The sequence below is a fragment of the Microtus pennsylvanicus genome, chromosome 22 (genome assembly GCF_037038515.1).
Source record: "Microtus pennsylvanicus isolate mMicPen1 chromosome 22, mMicPen1.hap1, whole genome shotgun sequence".
Lineage (NCBI taxonomy): Eukaryota > Metazoa > Chordata > Mammalia > Rodentia > Cricetidae > Microtus > Microtus pennsylvanicus.
In genome coordinates this window covers 9,747,852-9,769,131 of record NC_134600.1, presented here as the reverse complement: position 1 = coordinate 9,769,131, position 21,280 = coordinate 9,747,852, and the positions used below count along the sequence as shown (strand labels likewise).

Sequence of the window (21,280 nt, the reverse complement as noted above, 5' to 3'; positions counted from 1 at the left end):
TGAAGGAGAAATTATACCAAGTTACAAAACAAATGATTAGCTGACTCTAATATAAAATTATCCTGACATAAATCTGCCAGGGGCTGGGGAGATGGCTCAGTAATTCAGAGCACTGACTGCTCTTCCAGAAGGCCCAGGTTTAATTCCAGTGCCCACATGGTTACCCATAATCATCCAGGGACCTAAGGCCCTCTTATGGCTCTGCAGGCAAAATATGCACACACATAAAATATTTGAAAACTGTCAACCTCCAGTTACTAAAGACATTTCTATTTTAAATTGCTTTTGACTTTTCCTACAAAAGTTTGATATAACTTATAAAAAGCAAGGGTGTGTCTGTCTTAGAGACTGGAGTTCCATTTTTTTCAGGGTAGCAAATACTGCAAATAATAGGCATAACTTGCATTTCTACCGGGAAGGTATGTTCCGATGACCCGGAAAAGCTGAGGCCGAGACAGCAGTCTGGAGATGGAGCTTCTTTTCCAGTGAGACTCTTCCTCTTCCTGTTTACAGAGTAACTCTTTTCCAGTGAGACTCTTCCTCTTCCTGTTTACAGAGTAACTCTTCTTTTCCAGTGAGACTCTTCCTCTTCCTGTTTACAGAGTAACTCTTCTGTTAAGTATTGTTCCAAATTCATTCACGTTTTCTTACATGAACATTTGTAAGGCATTAATTAACATACCCCCTCCAAATTTCAGGGTCTTTATTTTTGATAATCTATACATAATTTGATTAATTAACATATAAACTACCACTGGAAGCCAATGTTACCATTTTAATGAGAGAATGTAACTAAAGACTCTCTGGAGTACTTGAGAGTGTCCCATCTTTTAAACCAGGGCCCAGCAAGTCACTTCTGATGAAGATCGCAGGAGACACTTGAGACGTTGCGGGCCATACAGTATATGTCATGGCGTCTTAGGGTTTCTACTGTTGTGAAGAGACACCATGAGCATGGCAACTCTTAAAGGGAAAATATTTAATTGGGGCTGGCTTACAGTTTAGTCCATCATCATCATGGGGGACAAGGCAGCTATGGTGCTGGAGAAGGAGCCGAGAGTTCTACATCTTCATCCACAGGCAGCAGATGCGAATGAGCACAGGAGACCTCAGAGCCCACCCCCACAGTGACATGCTTCCTCCAACAAGGCCATACCTCCTAATAGTGCCATTTTCTTTCAAACCACCACACATGGCCACTTCCAGTAGCCTAGATACAAGGATGGTTTTGCTGCAGTAAAGTTCTAGAAACATTGGCCTTTGACATCAGCTAACTGTTGTATCATGAATCACTATAAACACTGGTGCTTCGACTTCAGATGACCATCGTATCATAGAACATTAGTCTTTTCATTTCTTTTCCGACAATTTAAAAGTGAGGAAGCCATTTCCAGTTTGCAGGCTGGAAACGGGCAAGCTGAGAGACCGAGCTAGCCTCTGTGATATGTTAACTGACCCTTGCTCCAAAAATAAACCTTAGGAGGTCTGGCCACCTCAGAATTTCAGATCACTGCTCCCCAGAGATTTAAAATAGCCATTCACGTCTTCATTGGTAACTTCCTTTAGACTGGCCGGGTTCCATTTGGGACTCTGGTCTTTGTCAATGAGAACTGTGAAAAGAAGGTGGAGACATTAGCACAGCCTGTTGTGCTACTATCAGATGGACCACCGAACTGATACCTCTGCCTTACTAGGCATTCTCTTCTACAGCACATTTTTCTGCAACGTTTATGCTTTCAGTAAAACCCAGTGAACTAATCTGGCAGTTTAAATATTCCTCTTCCAGCCTCAGACAGAACTATAAATGAAATCTCTGTATTGCAGACAGCTAAATCACATATTGGTGCAAGGGGGAGGGGAGGCAATGGAGGGCAGAGGGCCCAGGCTTCTAACTAGGCTTTGAGAGGAAAATTAATTACTTGAGGTAAAGAAAGGAGACTGTATACATAATTAAATGTAGATGTTACCATTTTACCAAATCCTCTAGTATTAAAAAAAAAAATAAGACCACCATCAGGTAATCACAAAATCTTCTATTCCTATTTCATTACAGATACCACTCTGGGTAGCCACATTATATCTCCATGGGATTCTAAGTGTAAACACTTAAGAAAATAAAGAGAATCCTGTTTTCTGGGGTTAGTGGACTCAGGATGTATGGATGTGTGGAGGGAGGGGATTCGGAAGCTCAACCTATAATTGCAAACAGCTTAAAAAACGCGTGATAACGGTAGCAAATCTGAGACATGCTTAACATACATAACTTTAGTAAAGAGTGGAAGTGTGTGTGTATTTGAGAGAGAGCACACGTGTGTGTCTGTGTGTGTTTCCATGTCTGCTTTGTTGTTGCTTGCTTGTGACAGCACAGGAATTGAACCTTAGACCTCTTGCACCCTGGGTGAGCATTCTGTCATTCTCTACTCCCAGTCTTAATATACAGGCTCTGGATACTCAGAAAAAAAAAACGCCAAATTAAGTACAGTTGGAGCAGCAGTCTGGGAACCAAGGAAGGATGCCTTGTTGTATAGGTACAGCTTTCGGCACAATCAAATGCAGATGCTGGAGAGGTACATGTGTTTACTTTGTTCTGAGATGAAGTCTCAGGTCCCTGGGGGCTGTCGGTATGCAGTCACCTTTATACTGGACTGAAAGCTTCTATTTCCTAGCCAGTGTCAACAGAGGACTGGTCCTAAGGTCTGCTTCCCACACGACTTTTCCCCTTCAGTTATGGCTGACACCAGCTACCTCCTTGGGGTTCTACTGAAGGGCACAGGAGTGAGCCCTGAGCACATCTGTGCAAGACAGAAAATGCTGCCCGTGCAGGAAGCTCGGCCCGCAGGAGGGAGAGCTTCTGACCCTCAGCTCTGCTGGCAGGGTTCACTTTCATCTTCTGTAACCAGAAAGGAGCTCATCCTAGATGTCAACACTGAATGTGCTGACACAGCGTTATAGTTGTAAAATCACAGCAAGAATACTAGACAGTCTTCCCCCAGCAGATGCTCCTGTCTGAGCAGAGTCTGTGCTGAGCCAGGAGGCAGCAGTGTTGTCTCACTGTGAGCTAGGCCTGGTGGCGCACACCTGATCCCAGCACTCAGCAAGCTGAGGCAGCGAGACAGCAGGTATGGGACCAGCCTGGCCCACATAGTAAACCTTGTCTCATAATAAAAAACCTCCCCCGCCCCAATTTTAGAAAAGTAGCTTGACAAGCAGTTACTTTGGGTTTTTGGTTATCGTTGGTGGTGGGTTTTGTTTTTGTTTTTGAGACGTGATCTCTCTGTTATGTGGCTCTGGCTGGCCTGGGCCGCACAGAGATCCGCCTGTCTCTGCCTCTGCGCTGTCCCACAGCTGCCAAGCTCTTGCTGTGTGAGTCTGATGGTGACTAAGTTATTCACGTCACACTGCAAATGAAGAGAATTTTACAACAGCAGAAATTTACCAAATCTCAGGGTGCAGAAAACACAGCTTTTTACTCAGAAAAATATTTCTGGGGTTGTAGAGTATAGGCCAATGGTAGAGCAGTAGTCCCCCCCCCCAACCCCACCACGCACACATGCACACACACACACACACAAACAGTGCCTGTACTGTATCAAAATGACTAATAAAAAGCAAGAAAACTGGCCAGTTATGGCATGTTTGGGAGGCAGAGGCAGGAAGAGACATGCAAAATTTATGCAGAAGAAAACAGCTCATTTTATATATGGAAAACAGCTCTTCATAAACACAAGAAAAGGAATGGCTACAAGTTTGCTAGAGAAAAACGACATAAGCTTTTTGTAAATTTGCTGCCTTGAGCAAGGCAAAAGTGTTACCTATAACGCCGGCTGTGCTCTCCCAGTGATGCCAACTACCTAAGCATGAGGAGGAGGGTGCTGGAGAATAGCACAAACGGAGAAGGAACAAGAGGCAGCTGAAGGCTTCTAGGCAACGATTAATGCACCTTTCAAATGCAGCGCAGCATGTTTACAAGTTCACAGGGCAGGTTCCGTGGGGGGGACGGCTGACCACTCAAGAGGGGACAGGGTCTGACACGCACAGGGTGTGAATGTGAAACATTAGTTTTGGAGACACCTTTCCATATGTTGTACACACGTGCATGCGCACACACACGCACAGCAACCATTCTAAAAGTTTAATTTCCACTAAAACAGCCACTGAACTTAACTGAGAATGCTCACAAACCCCCTTTGTCACTTACCAGCTCGAACGCCTTCATCAAAGTCATGACCTTCCTGAAAGAGTGAAGAGCAGAGCCAATGGAGTAATTCCAGCACCCTTGCTCCTACGCTGCTCCTCTTCCACCCACCCCAGCCCTATGACTACAGCTGTGGCCATGGCGCCCTCCAGACAGCTCCCCTCAGACCACCGCCCAACTTCACTGGCTCGGGCAAGCCCACTGAGGCACGTCTCTACTCCTCCTCAGGTTGGTGTCTCCACCCTGCCCCACCATGCTGCCTTCACCTTGTTCTTTCTCCAGACCAGGCTCTCGAAGTCACTGATATGGCTTTGGAAGACATCCTCAGCCCTCAAACCTTTATACTATTCCAGCAAATTCCTTACACTAGCTGCCTCCCTAAAGAAAACCATAGCAATGCCACTCCCTGTAAGTCCATGATGTGCGCTGTAAGTCTCAAGCAGGCACAGAAGGCTGCCAGGATCCATGATCTCTCCCCAGTCTCGAGGCCACGCCTTCAACTCTGCTTCCTTAATGTCTGTCCTTCTCTCTTCTCTCTCGCTCTGCCTCTCACATTCCCAACTAAGGACTCACCGTCCCCATTAACAAAAGAGAAGCTCCCAACAGACGCGCACACGCACACACATATGCACACACGCACGCACATGCATGCATGCACACACACACACACACACACACACACACACACACACACACACATTCTCTGCACCCAAATCCCTGTGGTGGATGCAGTCTCCAGGCTTTCCTCTCCATTTCAAGACTAGAAGTTGTGTGTGTGTGTGTGTGTGGGGGGGGGGTCCTGGGCAAGTCATGCCTGTGTTCCAGCCCACATCTCCTTTGTCCTCCCAGAGGTTTTCCTTGAGAAGGGGTGCCACAGCTCTCTCCTGGCACCGTCGCTAGAGGCCACAGGACTAAGTGGCTGCGGACACGCAAGTCAGAAGCCTGTCGCTACCACACAGTAACTGTGCTGCCTGGGAATGCAGCTTCCTTCATGAGGTAGCTACATCAGTTCATCACGGGGCTACTTTAATCCGGGTCCTAGCACAGTGTGGTATGCTGTAACCTTGTTTCCCTCTGGATAATTCCCAGCCCTTTATGACCGAGCTCAATTATCTTCCGTCTTACAGATAAGACGCAGTCCTGGACTCTGCTTTAAGGCGGCATACCCACATTATTCTCGCTTCCTCACAGCCCGTCTGCCGCTCATCTCCAGGGTATGGTGCTCTAACCTCTGCCTCTGCACCCCTGAAACAGCTTGCCCAAACTCACTGACTGTAAACCTTCCTTACTATTGCCTTGTTTCTCATACATTGGGGTGTGCTGTTTTCATTCTCATTCAAGTTTAGTAATTTATTTTTTTTTGAGTGACCCATTCATCATTCACGTGTGCAGTTTAATATCTAAGACCCCTGTATATTTTCCATCACTGCTGATATTTAGCTTTATTCCAATGGAGTCAGAAAAAAATACAAGGAGTTACTGCAGTTTTCCTGTACTTGTTGACACTTGCTTTGTATAATATGTGGCCTGTTTTGAGAAAATTCCCCAGGTTATGGAAAGGAAGGTGTACTCTTCAGCGTGTGGGCTCAATATTCCGCAGGTAACAGACCCCTGTGATGCTCAGCCCCACAGCCTTTCCATCTATTTTTAGATGATGTGTCCTGTGGTGAAAGCGGGGGACTGAGTCACTTACTATAATGTATTGGGGGTAATCGTTGGCTTTATCGCTAGTAGCAGTTGCTTTATGAAGTTAGATGTACCGAGTTTGTTGCACATATTTGTGGGGCTATAACGTCCTGTCAATAGACTGTCCTATCACAGAATGATGTGATGCTCTTTGTAGCTTCTTATTAGCTTTGATTTGAAGTCTCCTTTGTCAGCTATTCAGACAGCAATTCCCGCTTCCTCATTGTTGGCCGTTCTCTCACCGTGGTCCTGTCTCTCTTTGGTGGGGACACTCTTCTTGGAAGAGTGAAATGCTGGGTCCTATTTTAAGCCCAACCTGCTAACCTGTGCCTTTGACTGGGGAGCTGGAATCACCGCTATTCAGTTACTCTAGCAGGGTGTCCTGACGGCCAGATGCGTCAGATACTGACTTGTGCTGTTTGCTTTCTTAGTTCCCTTTGGTGTAACCTCTGACCTAAGGTGAATCTTTCTCCTGTGGCCTGTTATTATGCTGCTCTTTCTCTGCAGTCTGGGGCAGTCCTTCCACCGAAGTGGCTTGGTGATCACAAATTACTTCCACTTGCTTTCCTTACGGGGCTTTTTCTTTTGTCTTCAGTTTGGAAATGTGGTTTTACTGGGCAAATGGTCTGGGTTGGCATCTGTATTCTCACTGGTCTGAGCCGCTCTGACTTTTAAGGGCTACACTGCAGATTCAGCTGTGATTCCGACAGCCCACGTTTCCATGGGGCGTGGTCCTTCTCCCCTGCAGCACCCACTATCCTTTCTGGGCTCCGTACACTTAGTGTTCTGGTGGGATGTGACATGGGGATCTGTTTGGGACATATTGAGGTCTGATTGCCTCATTCACCTATATGCCACCTGCCTAGACTCGGAAACTTTTCTTCCATGATTTTATTCAAAGTTTTATAACTCAAGAACTTGCCCACAGACCCTGCACGCCCACCACCCTGCACGCTCACCACCCTGCACGCTCACCACCCTGCACGCTCACCACCTTACATGCTCACCATGAGCCCACAGACCCTGCACGCTCACCACCCTGCACGCTCACCACCCTGCACGCCCCTCACCACCCTGCACGCTCACCACCCTGCACGCTCACCACCCTGCACGCCCCTCACCACCCTGCACGCTCACCATGGTTTTCTTAAAGACTGATCATGTTCCTGGACTGTGGCCCAATTCCTTCCTTCAAGCCTTGATAATCTGTCTGCCACTTGCAAAAGTGTAAAATTCTACTCTGAATTTTACATATTCTGCAATGAATTTCCTAACTAGAAAACAACAACACTCAATATAAAATTCTTACCATACAGGCTTGACTTAGCCGATACTCCATGGTCAGCACCTCTGGCAAGGTCTTGGAAGAGCCCTCCATGAGCTGCCTCAGTGTGATCTTTAAGGATGTCGGAGACATTTTGTTAATCACCTTTAGAGAAAAAAAATATTCCTTGTTAGCCAACTGCCCGTTTGCCGTATGTAATAAGCCAGCTAAATTCCTATGTAAGCCAGACTAACACCTGTGCTTTAGAACTTCTTCCACGGGCCAGAGACTCATAAAAACACTCCTCGGCCAAAGCAGGAGACGCAAACGTGCCAGCCTGCCACAGCAGGAACACAGGCCCTTCCACAAATGGAGCGACGCAGAGCCTGGTCAAATAAACCTTACTGGAGTGTTTGTACAGATTACACATCATCTCAAGGCAGGAAAGGAGAGCTGAGCGGCCGGGAAGGGAAGAGTTGCTGACTGCTCTGTCCCGGGCTCTCAGCAAAGAGCTTAAAGAAAGTAAGCAAAGGAAAGAGCAGGGAGGTAGCAGCTGTGAGCTGGACGTGTCTCAACCTCAACGTAACCCGGGCAGAGAAAACAGCTCATGACTAACTCTCCTTTAATATTAATTAAAAAGTAAGAATGTCACACCCGATCCTTCAGCTTATCCATGGGACTTGTTCTGAATCTAAAGAGCCTATTACTAGTGTTCCAAGCCACGCAGCTGACTGTGGCCACCTGATTGACACAAGAGACTACCACATACCTGCATCCTCCTTTATATCTGCACAAACCGTTTTCAGATGGATTATTGATATTGATAGCTCAAAGGTTTAAACTGGGTTCAAAGAACTCTCACTTTGAATTCTATACTTTTTATTTTTAAACTTTTATATTTTTAGTTTTATATGTGTATTACTTCCTTATAATCTACCGGGTATCTTCTTACCCACTGAAGACACTCTTCTCTCCAACAAGCAACAAGTCCCCTTGCTACATTCCTGTCTTTCTATGTGTGTGGTCCACTGCCTTTGGTTAGGGTTGCCCACCTCCTTCTTCTGTACAAAGTAACAGCCATGAGGGTAAAGGGAAGTCCAAGGAAGATGATGGAGAGGGATTAAACAGATGTGTCTAAAATGTAATTTTGTCAGTAAAGAGAAACACAGAGGATTGTACCTTAAGAAGGCGCAAGGAAGAGGCCTTTAAAGTTCTTCTTAGTGCTTCCTACCCTGACTTATCTTTCTCTTTGACCTGCAATGCTGTTACTGGTTGAGAATGCACTAAATCCATGGACTCAGTCAGGCAATGACTTCCCTCTTTGGGGAAAAGCATTCACTACATCGAAAGCATGAACAAGACAAAGCGTGGATGATGACTGGATTGGGCCTCTGCCTGAGTGCTTGGCTCAGACACCGATGCCCTCAGGTTTTCAAACTGGTCTTGATTGATAAAGATCTCACAGCAATTTCTCCAGGACAGGAAGACAACATGAGGAGCTCTCACCATTCCCACTAAATAGTGCTGATGGTATAAGCCAACGTAGGAAGAAGGGCAGTGGGGTGTGAACAGAAAGTGGGAAGGATGCAGGTGAAGAAGTTAGAAGAAAAAAAAGAAGGGAAGATAAAGTTAAATCCCCAAATATTCAAAGTAATCTGTAAACTATAAATACTTTCATAATGAGTTTAGCCATCATGGATACAAGGTAGAAGGTATATATACAAATTTTGGGTTCAGTTTTACTTCTATATCTTAACAAACAGAAATTAACTTTTAAATGATACCATTTTCAAAGGCATCAAAACCATCACTATCTACTGATAAATCCAATAAAAAACATACAAATGCAATTCTCTATAAAAAAAATTGCAACGTCACCGAAATGAACGTGGGCCTAAATAAATGAGAGAGCACAGCACGTGTGCAGAGAAGAGGTGTGGGCGTTCCTCTAAGGACACCGGAATTCCAGTGCACTAGGTGGAGAGTGAGCCCGTGACCAGTCCCCAGTGGCCATCTTGACACCGAATATGGACATGTGCTGAGGAATAGGCAGACGCCTGGTGACTCCACCTGGAAGTCTGGTTCTCTCCAATCTCACTCCACGTGCCTTCCCTTTGGCTTTTCTGAGTGTGTGTCACTACATGCAGAGTCTTGTGAGTCCTGCCGGGGGATCAACAAACCCACAGGAAGGCTTGGAGATTCTAAACGTAAAACAAATATTGACTTTTCTCTTTGGAAGGTATCAAAGGTCCTAATGCCTTTGTATATGATGTATTTTATTATATGAAAGTTTTCGAAGGTAGACCAATACATTAAAGGTCTAAAAGAACAAATAAAAAAGGGGAAAGACAAGCTGGGTTACTATGAATCAGGAAGAGAAAGAGAAGGAAAGGGCTAAAGGAGAAAGTGCATGCAATCCAGATGCCAACTGAAGGATTCATATCCAGAACGGATAAATTTTACAAAATATGATGAATATTTACAAGGTACTTCATGTGAAAAGATACTCATATGGTCAATAAATATATATAATGGCATTTGACCTCATTAGTTATCATGGAAATGCACATCGAGACCACAACACAATGTTATTTTATGTGCTCTTGAATGACCAAAATGAAGAAGAAATGGTAACACATAGTGGTAAGAGTGTGGAACCAACCAGGGCTCACAGAAACCACCTTATAGGAAGAGTATTTAGGATAATAAATATGTGTACATACAAGGCAGGGCTTTGTAATACTACTGTGGCTATATACCTAACAGAAATATGAATCGTACAATAATAAGGCATATGTGAAAATGTTCAGGGCCACAACAATTCTTACAGTAAAAATCTGCTAGGAACCCCAGATACATTGTGCAATGGAGTGTCTTGCCATTCTGGAAATGAACATCCAAGCCACTGCTGTGCAGCGCAATGTGGGTTCATCTGCAGATGAAGACAGGCTAGGACACATTTCAAGTGTGGAGAAGCAGACCTTCTCTTTCTCTGTCTAGGATCCTGAGATGCTTCAGTCCTATGACAGGCCCAAGGGTATCAAGCCCATGCATATAACACATAGCCCAAATGGTTTTTCTCCGCTGTTAACCAGGTATGTGTAGAAAGTCTAACTCTGAGGAACACTGCTTAATACTCAGCGGTGACAGGAAATGGCGGCTTGCCAGCTTACACTGTATCACTTCTTTATTTAATCCCTCGGTTAAAGAAGGCCATCTTTTATATTAAACATTATTAATAGGCTAAATCGCCACTGTAATGTCACCAGGTGTCTACTCTGCAGTGACGCAGTCCTTCTAAAAAAATGTTTTTATTGGCTTCTCCCAGAAGACAAAGGGACATTTGGAAATGCATACGGCCACCAAAGTCCTCTGTTACATGCAAAGGACACAAAACCAGCTTCACTTGGTTTCTCAAAAGCCAAAAGATAGACATGACATTTGGGCACAGTCACGGTTTAGGAGAAAAGCTTTCAGAGGCTTTGTAAACAATATCATGGAATATTGACACCCCCCAGGCAGGCTTCCCTGTCCCAAGATGTCCAGACTCAGCTGGGACAGAAAGGATTCATGCGTTACCTTCAACTGTTGTATGGCAAAAGGTGAACCATCCTGCCGTAAGTTCTCAATAATCTGTTCCACAGAATTGGCTGAAAAACAACTGTAAAAAGAGAAGCACAATTTCACCAGCACACAAGAAATTCCCAAATCCAAGACACCAATGCGCCTGAGCACTGGCTTTCCCCAAGCCCCGTTTCAATAGGAAGACTTTCAAGGTGTTTTGCGAGGGAAGAAATGCTCACCACTTCCCTGGTAAGAACAATTGTTGTCTTCCACTGCCAGTGACTGTGAAGCCACTCCTGCCTTCTCAATTGCTTCTGTGCATTCCTGGGACTTACACTTAAATACTGCCTAAACTACAAAACCCGAGCTTCAGAACAGAGAGGACAGCACTACCTCCCAGCCACCTTCCTCCTGCTCTTCCCTTGGGCCAGCTGGCTAGTCCCAGATCACAGAGCCTCTGGCTGACCGGTTTAATAATACCTTCTTGGAAGATGATGTTGTGAAGACAAAAGGTAAGATAATTCAATTACTCTCTGGCCTTTCTCCCCAACTTTAAAGAGAGATATTTGTATTAAAATGAGCAAGCACAGGAGAGGCCAGCAACGAATAACTCCTCTTGCAAGAGTGGGTGAGAGGTTACTTTCAAAGGTAAAAGAAAAGCAGGATACTATCCGTCTCAAAATGTGGAGCTTTCTCAAACAATGCCAGCGGGAGCAGATCTGACTTGACTCAGCCTCCCAAAGGACAGCGTGATCAGTACCTTGAGTTAAGTACCTGTTTATTTTGTCCATGTGTTCCTCAAATATGGCAGATTTGTCTTGATCCATCTTGGACTGTTTGAAAAGAAGGAATCTGAAGTGACTCAAATCTTTTTAAAAATCCTTTAGAAGTTCATCACGTTTAATGACACATTTGTGACAGATCATCGCTTTCATTCAAATGACATTCAACACTTCCATAAATAGCTGCTACCGTATGTTCAAACATCAGAGAATCGCAGAGCTCCACATAAGCGCTTCAAAGTGCCAAAGGCACCCTTATTTCTTTATTCTTGTCATCTTAATGTTTCTGTGCATCTAAAGATAAGCGCCTAGGACCCAAGACCTTAGAACACCATGTCAAGTACCCCCACTGCCTGCCTGGCATCCCTGCAGTTTGACCTTGTGGAGCCAGGCAACCACAGTATTCAGTGCTCATCCTTTACGGGCTCTCGACCTGAGCTCTCTCCTGTTTATATTTCAGTTAATCTCTCTTTTACCACCCGTACCTCACACGACACAGCAGGCACCTTCTTATAAACGCGTGCCGCTTTACCAAGATCATTCTTACCAAGGTCACTCTTATGGTACGGAACGCATACTGTATCGGAAGGTGAGGCTGCATTGCAGCAATGGGCTGAGTTTTGGTCTACAAGGCAGCCCTGTTACACAGCTTTTAGACACTGAACTCCAATCAAGCTATCGCTTTGAAGCCTGCGTATCATGTGTTTCTCCATTCCAGTACTTAGGAATCCAGCCCTCTGGAGGGTCCTGTTTATCTTCAGTAAGTTATATGGCGTGCCCACCACAGCTGCCAACTGAATGGCGCATTCCCAGGACCAGGCGAGGACCTCCACGTGTCAGGAGGAGCTCCCCAAGTGCCAGCGCATGGAGGAGGACGGCAGACCCTGGATCTGCAAGCCCGCTCACTGCTCAAAGCGGCTACAGGTCCTCCCACTTGCCATGCGCCTCTCCCTCCTGTACAGCACCCGCCCATCCCTGGCCCTTAGCCGGCCTTTCTAGACTTTTGGAGATCTAGCTGCACACACTAAAACTTGCAAGACACACCAGTATCCCTGCCTCCAGGTCTCTCCGTTCTTCCTCCCCTACTCTCTCCCTTCCTCTTTGTGGCACTGAAGAAACAGCCTTACGGATGCACGTGCCGAGCAAACACCCCACCACCGCGCTACACCCCTGCCCACAGCGTGGGTCGCGCAGGTCTTCAGAGGCTCCTGGCTCCTTAAAGGGCTCGCCACAGGACTCAGCTGCTCTGGCTGATACCCCGCCCCCCGCCCCCCAAGGATGATGTCACAATCTCGCTTGTAGTTAGAGCCCTCTTCTCTAAAGCTGCCATTGTATTGATACATCATTCCCACCTTTGTTTTCTCTCATTTCATCTGACTTCATCAATCTCTGCCTTTTCTTCCTCTACTACAATTTCAGTGAAATTTTAGACGATCATGTATTTGATTGTGATTTGTAAGGATTCTTGGCTCTAGTGTGTGTGTGTGTGTGTGTGTGTACGTGCACGCACACACACATGCATGTACACGCACGTACAAATGTATAGTGTGGGTATGTAATTGTGGAGACCAGGCATCAACCTTATGTGTTATTACTCCTCTTTCAGTGTCAGTTCATCGGCACTTGGAGCTCACCTTTTAACCTAAGCTAGGCCGGCTGCTCAACAGGTCTCAGGGGACTTCCTGTCTCTACCTTCCCAGAGTTGGGGTTACAAATGTACCATATCTCGATTTATAAAAAGCTCCCGTAAGTGGGTGCTGGGGATCAAATTCAAGTCCTGAGATGCTTGTGCAGCAAACACGTTACTGACTGGGTTGCTGCCGCCCCAGCTTCTATTTTTGGCCTTTATAAGAAAACTCAGGTGACATAAGAATGAAACATCGCAGCACATTGTATTATTAGCGGTTCGTTTTAGCAGCGCCACAAATAGTCTGAACGTTGAACCTCTGTCACAGAAATGGCACAGAGCACAGCAAAAGCTTCTGCAGAAGCTCCTTCCAAAGCCAAGCACTTATGTTCGAAAGACAAGCTATGCAGTTTCACAGGAAGAGGGCAGGTATCAGGTGGCTACCCCAACACTGAAGCTCTGGTCCTCTCACCAAGCCTTGAAATAAATGACCCTCAATACTCTTCCTTCCTCCCTCTCTCCCTCTCCTCCCCCCTTCCTCTTTTTTTATTTTTGGTCTTTTGAGACAGGGTTTCTCTGCAGCTTTGGTGCCTGTCCTGGAACTAGCTCTTTTGTACACCAGGCTGGCCTTGAACTCAGAGATCCGCCTGCCTCTGCCTCCCGAATTCTGGGATTAAAGGCCTGTGCCACCACCACCCGGCTCCTCAATGCTTTCTATTGAAGAGAACCAATGCTTACTGACCGCTCGCTGTGTGAGCACCGTCTGTTCCCTGTGATTGGGAACCACTTACCTGTGCCTGGTAGCTTTCTAAGACACCCGCAATATCTTCTGCCGAGGGTGACTTCAAGGCCAGCAGATCTTCCTCTAACTTGGGCAGCTAAAAGGAAAGAAAACAAGACGTGCAACTTGACAGAGGCGGAAAGCTTTTAACCCCTTGGGGTCCTTATCTTAAGATCTATGCTCCCTTCACATCAGCCCTGACAGAAACGTGGACTGCAGCTCCGTGCACATGCACAGCAAATGCTGCCTCCAAAGGGAGGACGAGACAGGAAATGGAGCAGCCCTTGTGCTGTGGGATAGTGTGGAGGAGGAGAGGGACGGTGAGGAGGGGATGTGGGGCTGGGCTCAAGTACTTTGTCCGAGGTCGTACAGCTCTAACGAATAAATTCAACCTTCATACTCATATTCCCAAGGACCCACGATCTCAACCCAAAAATTACCTTCTCTGAATCTACAAAATGGGTGGCGATTCCTGCTCTGTGCACGTCTCTTCCTTTCAGTCTGAACCCAGTCAGGGCAAGGAAGTAGCCCAGTTTGCCTGGAAGTCGTGGCAAGAAATAACCGCCGCCCACATCAGGAAAGAGCCCTGTAAGTAAGGACAGCAAAAAGAATAATTCGAATGGAGGGTGGAGTGAGTCTCTTAGATTGTCTATACAGACGGAACCTGTACTAAAAATATTATATGCTATACATTGAACTCAAATCACAAACATGTTATAAAACTGTTAACATATTTTGTACATTTTCCAAATTCTCTGCATCTCACTGCTAGAGAGGTCACTAAAGTATGTGACATACGAAGTCAAATATTCGACAGTACCTTGTATATTAGGAGCATGCGGTACTGGGGACAGACGGCTCAGTGGGGACCTGCCTTTGACTCCTAGACCTCACACTTCAAACTTCAGGGGTGGCAGCGTCTGATTTCAGGCCCAGAACTGGACAAGCCAGAGCCAGAGAGGTACCGGGTCACATGACTAGCCTGACCAAGCTCCCGGAGAAAGAGACCCTGTCTCAAAGACAAAAGGTGGGCGGTACCTAAAGAGTGAGAGTCAGTGCAGCTAACAAAATATCTCCTTTCCAAACAGAAAGCACGGAGCGTCTTTTCCCATTGACCCGGGAGAGGGCCTTTCGGAGTAGCCCAGCGTGGACATGGACTTGTGGTCTCTTCCCTCAGCCCGCCGCCCCCTCAGCACTGGGATTACAGGCATGAGTGATGCCCAGAAAGTACGGTATTTTAAACATGAGTCTTACTTCACATTTCTGAAACTTTCCAGAGGCTGTGTTTTCTCTGAGAACACCCTAACACAGCTGTAAGTGTCCACCCATGTTTTCAGTTGTATCTCTTAGATCACACACTGGCCCAGTCTCTTGAGAGTCTTCTCATCTGCCCGGCACTCACCTCCTGACCAGAATCTCAGGGACATTCTGAACACAGGAGACCCTACGGTCCTGACATGTGCACTTGTCCTACACACAATGAGCGCTTCTTTTCCCCGTCACAGTCTCTAGTGGCTTGACCTCTGAGTGCTGCAGAGACCACACCTGCTATTAGGATGCCCACCTGGGGTTAGCTGCCTTGACTCCTGTGGATTTAGTAAAATCTATATGCTGATTACTCTGTTATTAACAAAATTGTTCCCCAAATCTGGATGTTGAAGCCTCAGCCCACAATGTAACTGTATTATTTAGAGGTGTAGCTTCAGGTGCTGTGGAATAATCCTTTTGTACACTGTAAAGACCTTAATTTAATAAACAGCTAAATGACCATTAACTAGGCAGGAGGTGCAGGCCAACACCCAGGCACAGAGGACTCTGGTGGGAGGAGAAAGGCGGGTCACCAGGAGATGCAGAGCGAGCAAGACAAGCTGGAGGGCAGGTAAAGCCAAAAAGCCACATAGATGAATAGAAACAGGTTAATTAAAGTTGTAAGAGCTAGTTAGGACAAGCCTAAGCTATGGGCAAGCGTTTATAATGAATAAGTTTCTGTGTTATTACTGGGGAGCCGGTTTTGCCCAATGAAAAGGTCCAAGACATTCGGGTATGTGGGAGTGCAAGGGATGCCATAAACCAACAGAACTATCTTTATAAAAGAGATCTACACATGGAGGAAAGGCCACATGAAGACAGGGCAGCTTGACCTTGACTCTCAGCCCCCAGAGATGTGAGAACCAATGCACTGCTTTAAGCCAAGCAGTTTGCGGTCCTGTCGAATAGGCTCAAGCTGATGAACAGCCTCAAACCTAGCTGTGCCTTCTCCCTCAAACACCAAACTCAGCGCTGTCTTCTCTGCAGTCACATGGTGAGCCAGCATCTCCACAGGTAAAACAGCTCTGGGCTCGCATCCCTTCAACTACAGTGCTCTTTCCTGACCTGCCTCCTCTGCCCAGAAGCACAAACCAAATGGCCTGGTGCTGTCCCTAGTCACACTTCAGGGTCACCCCATCCAGGGCTCCCCTTAGAGCTCCTCAGTACAGTATGTGAAGAAGGGACCTGAGCCTCGGGAAGGGATAGGCATAGGAACAAAACTCTGACAAAATCCAATGCCCGTTCTTCAGCAATATGGAAGGAATAATCCTCAAGCTGACAAAGATGTAGTGGATTCTCGTATTAGTAACTTAACCACACGCCTAAAAGCTCTAGAGCAACAAGAAGACATACTACCCCAAACAGTAGATGGGAGGAAATAAACTCAGGGCTGCCGTCAATGACATAAAAATGATAACAAAATCAATACAAAGAATCAATGAAACAGAGATGGTTCTTTGAGACTAGTCAACAAGTCTGACAAACACATCCCCAAACCAACTAATAGGCAGAAGCTCCAACTGAAGACAATTCGAGAAGAAAAGGAAGACACAACAGACACAACGGCAATTCAGAAAATCATAAGGATAGTTTTAAAAATCTATACTTCACCAAAGTGGAGAATCTAGAAGAAACAGATGAATTCCTTGATAAAAATGACCTACCAGAATTAAGTCAAGATAAGCAATGTATAATGGCCCATAACCCCTCATGAAATAAAAGCAATTAAATCTCCCAACAACAACAAAAAAGTTCAGGGAGCCAGAAGGATTCATCGCAGAATTATACCAGTCCCTCAAATAAGAATTAAGACCAATATTCTTCAAAATATTCCACAAAATAGAAACTGAAGGTTCACTTTCTAGTTGCTTTTAAGAAGCCACTAATACTCCAATATCTAAGTGACACAAAAACCTAACAAAAAAGCTTTTAGACAAATACCCTTTATGAATATAAATGCAAAAATTCTCAGTAAATTACTCCCAAACCAAATCCAAGCAAACATCTATCAACTTGATCCCAGAGATGCAGGATTGAGAGACTAGTGATACGTGGGTCATACCTATTAATAAAGGTAACTTACAGCAAGCCTACAGTCAACACCAACTTAGATGGGGATAAAGAGTAAGATGAGGTAGTGCACTCTCTCCATCCCTACTCAACATAGAACTGGAGGTCTCGGCTAGAGCAACCAAACAACTGAAGGAGATCAAGGAGATGCAATTTGGAAAAGTCAAAGTATCTTAATTTGCAGACGATATGATTGGATACACAAATGATGCTTTAAAACCCCACCAGGACAACTTCTGCAGCTGTTTAAACACTTTTAGCAAAGTAGAGGGACATAAAATCAACACACGCAAATGAGTAGACTTCCCATATCCAAATGACAAACTGGGAAAGAAGAAATGCAGGAAATAGTAACTTTACAAGAGCCTCAACACAAAAATATCTCAGGATAGCTCTAACTGAGCAAGCAGAAGACTTGCACAATAGAAACTCTAAGACACTGAAGAAGACATCAGGAGATGGAAAGATCTCCTAGTGCTCACGGATCAGTAGGATTAGCACAGAAAACATGGAAATCGATCTAACTCAAGATCCAGCTACCCACTCCCGGGCATATACCCAGAGGACTCTCGATCCTGTCACAAGGACACTTGCTTAACCACGCTCATTACTGCTCTATTCTTAATAGCCCCAAACTGGAAATACCTAAATGTACATCAGCTCATGAACACATTGTGAAAATGTGGTACAATTTACACAATGCAGCTAGGCAAAAACTCATTCTGAGTGAGGTAACTCAGAGCAAAAAGACCAATACTGTGTGCAAATGTCAGCTTCTAAGCTTTCGCTATCTGGACTGCAATCTGAATCACCAGAGGTTAGGTACCTGAAAAAGGGCTAGGGAGGAGGAGACACGAGGAAGACAGTGTGCAGCGTGAGAGAGACTGGTGATCCGGCCCTACACGGGATGTCTTTGTCAAACACTCATGGCTCAGGGGTCTGTCAGGAAGAGCAGGCAGGAAGACTGTTAAGGGCCAGAGGTGGTGGGTGAGTACAGGGAAAGACTGTCTTCCAGTCACCACAGGATTGACACTCACACGAACTCAGAGAGACCACAGCAGCACGGAGAAGGCTGGCGCGGGACCACGCTATATGGGGTCTCAAGTGAACACAACCCGAACCAAAAGCTATCTGCAACGGAGAGCAGCAGGCACCTCCACAGAGAGCACACACATCTGGCGGGGACCACAGTGATTGAGTGAAGACACGGGGCCTTTCAACAAACCTTGCTAGGGTGACTCACTTTTAACACAAAATAGTAATGTTGACCAATGAATGGAAATGGGAGGGTATTTTTTTTATTTTTTTTTAACCTTACCTGAGATTAACAACAGGGAACTAGTATTATGGGCTTAGCTGTGCTATAATTACTGAGCTAATATAGAGTATCATTTTTGTAAGTTCTTTCATTGTGGTATCTCATATGGCGTCTTCTGGCTACATATGTATATGTATAAAATAATCTGAGAAGTAGTAAAGAAATGTGATACAAAAGGAATTACAAAAGCTTTTTTGGTGTTTTACCTATTCCCGTTTCTGGCATTGCAAAGAGGGTTCTTTCAGTAGCCACTCGGAATCGCCCATGAATGGAAACACCAACTCCCTAGGAAAAAAGGGGGAAGAAATGCCTTAACGTGTGGTAAAAGTGGAAAGATTAACACACAAGTATTACTAAGCAAGCAGGTGTTACCTTACATTCCACAGCAATCTGCTTCAGCATGTGGGCTGAAGGAAACCCCAAGCCTCACCATGAACTTTCCACACAAAGCTACACAGGCATCAATGCCAGGCGAGCCTGGCCTGCTCTAAGTGGGCAGTTTCCAGCAGCGGTCTGTGTTGTGTGCTGGGTCTTCCCAGCACTACCAGATACCCGCCCTCTGCAGAAGCTCAGTACTGCTTATTACTTGTATTAATAACCATAAAAGCTTGATCAACTTACAGAAAATTTCAATAATTTTGAAGAGAATATTTAACACATATCTTAACCTATTTTATCAAATAAAATTAGCCATATCATTATTCTAACATGCAGCATTTAGTGAGACCAGTTATAAAACTTCTCCAAGTTGGCTACTAAAAGATTTGGTTAGCCAACACCCAGTGGTTAGCCTTGAAAACACGCACAAAAATAACATACAGACTGAGCAGGTTGTATTTAGGCACGCGTGTGTATGTGTGTGCACGCGCGTGTACTTATGTAGTAAGAAAAGGCCATGAATTTGAAGGAGAGAAGGGAGGAGTAGATAGGAGGGCTGAATGGGAGGTCTGCAGAAAGTCCTGGGTACAATCTCAAGCACTGCAGAAAATCAAGTAGAAACTTGTAATTTTAGCACTAGGGAGGCAAAGGCAGAGGTTCAGAAATTCAAAGTCATCCTCAGCTCCACAGAGCTTGAGGCCTCCATGGAATACCAAGATCCTGACTCAAAATAAATAAATAAATAAATAAATAGTTTTCAAAAAAATTCTAAAGCTTAATGTTGTATTTTATTTAACTATTAATTTTGGAGATGCTTCTCTGCTATACAAGGAAGGTCTTAAAGCCTTCCGTCTTTACTGCATTAACTAGTCAATCTTTAACACCTGTATCTAAACCCTGCACCTTGTCAAAGGAGCTGCCAGACCTCTGCTCATCTGAGAACACTCCCTGCCTGTGACAGAGGACTCCCTCTGCTCCCTGGGAGTGGCCTTGGGACATTATCTTCTGAGGTTTTCCCTCTCTCCTGGTGGGTTTTTCCTCTTCCCTTTACAGGAAAGCGTTGACCTGAGCCATCCCTCTATTTCCCTCCCCTACAGTTGGCCTACACTCATCCCCTGGGCTCTCTGCAGCTCCAGGGCATCCATCTCCTCTCTAACAGTGGCCTGCTATTTTCCCATCCCCAATCTCTCTGGACTCTACTAGGCTCAGAGATTCCTCCATGGGTAAAAGTGGTCACCAAAGTCTGAGGAGCTGACCTCAGTGCCTAAGCCGCGTGGAGGAAGGAGAAAGTGACTCCCGTGCGCTGCCCTCTGACCTCCCAGGTGCACCACGGCACTCATCCTCTCCCCACAGAGAAAGATGGGTTTTCTCAGGAATTTGTGACAGTCGGCACCAGACAAGACAATTTGCCATCTGGTCTGTAATCACTTCATGTCTCCTCCAACTTCAAAGCACATCTGAGTCTTTTTTGTGATGGCACAGGCACCAAGTAACGCATGTGTCAACCGAAAGGAACACATTTTTAAGAACACCGGCTTGGGTCTAGTGGCATACACCTGCAGCCCCCCGCACCTGGGAGAAGCCAAAGGACTGAGAAACCAAGACTACCTAAGCTCAGGGGACGACCCTGTCTCAGAGGAGACGACTGTGGAATGTTATAGGGCGGGAACAATTCAGTGAGCCACCTCCCGCTACTGCAGGTCTAATGGAGCTTTCTCCCAGCACTAGGGAAGCACTCTGGTTATGTGTCAGCAGGAGAGTGGCTACAGCGATGTAGACTGGGGATGCAGAGGCAGGAACGTCTTCAGCTCAAGGTTGCCCGCTACAAGTTCGTAGCTGGCCTGGGCTATATACTAAAGCCCTGCCTCAAAAGGCAAGGGCTAAGGATGAATTCAGGGGTAGAACATTTGCATAGTGTGCACGGAGCCCCGAGTAAAGAGACCAGTGCGGGCAGAGCTGGGCAAAGGGTTCATGGGCAAAGCACTTGGTGCATAGGCCAGAGAATCTGTGTGTGGATCCCCAAAACCTACATACGGCCAGGTGTCTACAACCCAGGGCTCTTCAAAGGAGATGGGAATAAAATCAGGAGAACCGCTCAAGTTTGCATACGTAGCAGAAAAGTAACAAGAGGCCTGGCTCAAGGATGGCAGAAGGTGAAGCTGATAGACAAGCTATCTTCTGACGGCCACCCATGCAGCACGGCACATGCATGCCTGCAGAGTCTCGATTTTATCCCCCTACACCACAAACATTCATGCACGCGCACGCACGCACACACACACACACACACGCACACAAGTAAGTTTT

General features: G+C 45.8%; 1 protein-coding gene across 1 annotated transcript in view; it reads right to left on the bottom strand.

Annotated features, from left to right (window-relative positions):
- Window positions 1-688: 688 nt before the first annotated feature.
- Hibch (3-hydroxyisobutyryl-CoA hydrolase) overlaps window positions 689-21,280 on the bottom strand; it is a 53,041-nt gene continuing 32,449 nt past the window's right edge. The window contains exons 7-14 of the mRNA XM_075956509.1: window positions 18,802-18,880; window positions 14,340-14,485; window positions 13,910-13,996; window positions 11,484-11,542; window positions 10,725-10,806; window positions 7,191-7,310; window positions 4,199-4,232; window positions 689-1,610 (exon numbers count right to left, since the gene is read on the bottom strand). Coding sequence (XP_075812624.1) covers window positions 1,495-1,610; window positions 4,199-4,232; window positions 7,191-7,310; window positions 10,725-10,806; window positions 11,484-11,542; window positions 13,910-13,996; window positions 14,340-14,485; window positions 18,802-18,880 — 723 coding nt within the window. The 3' untranslated portion in view covers window positions 689-1,494. The remainder of the gene's footprint in view (window positions 1,611-4,198; window positions 4,233-7,190; window positions 7,311-10,724; window positions 10,807-11,483; window positions 11,543-13,909; window positions 13,997-14,339; window positions 14,486-18,801; window positions 18,881-21,280) is intronic.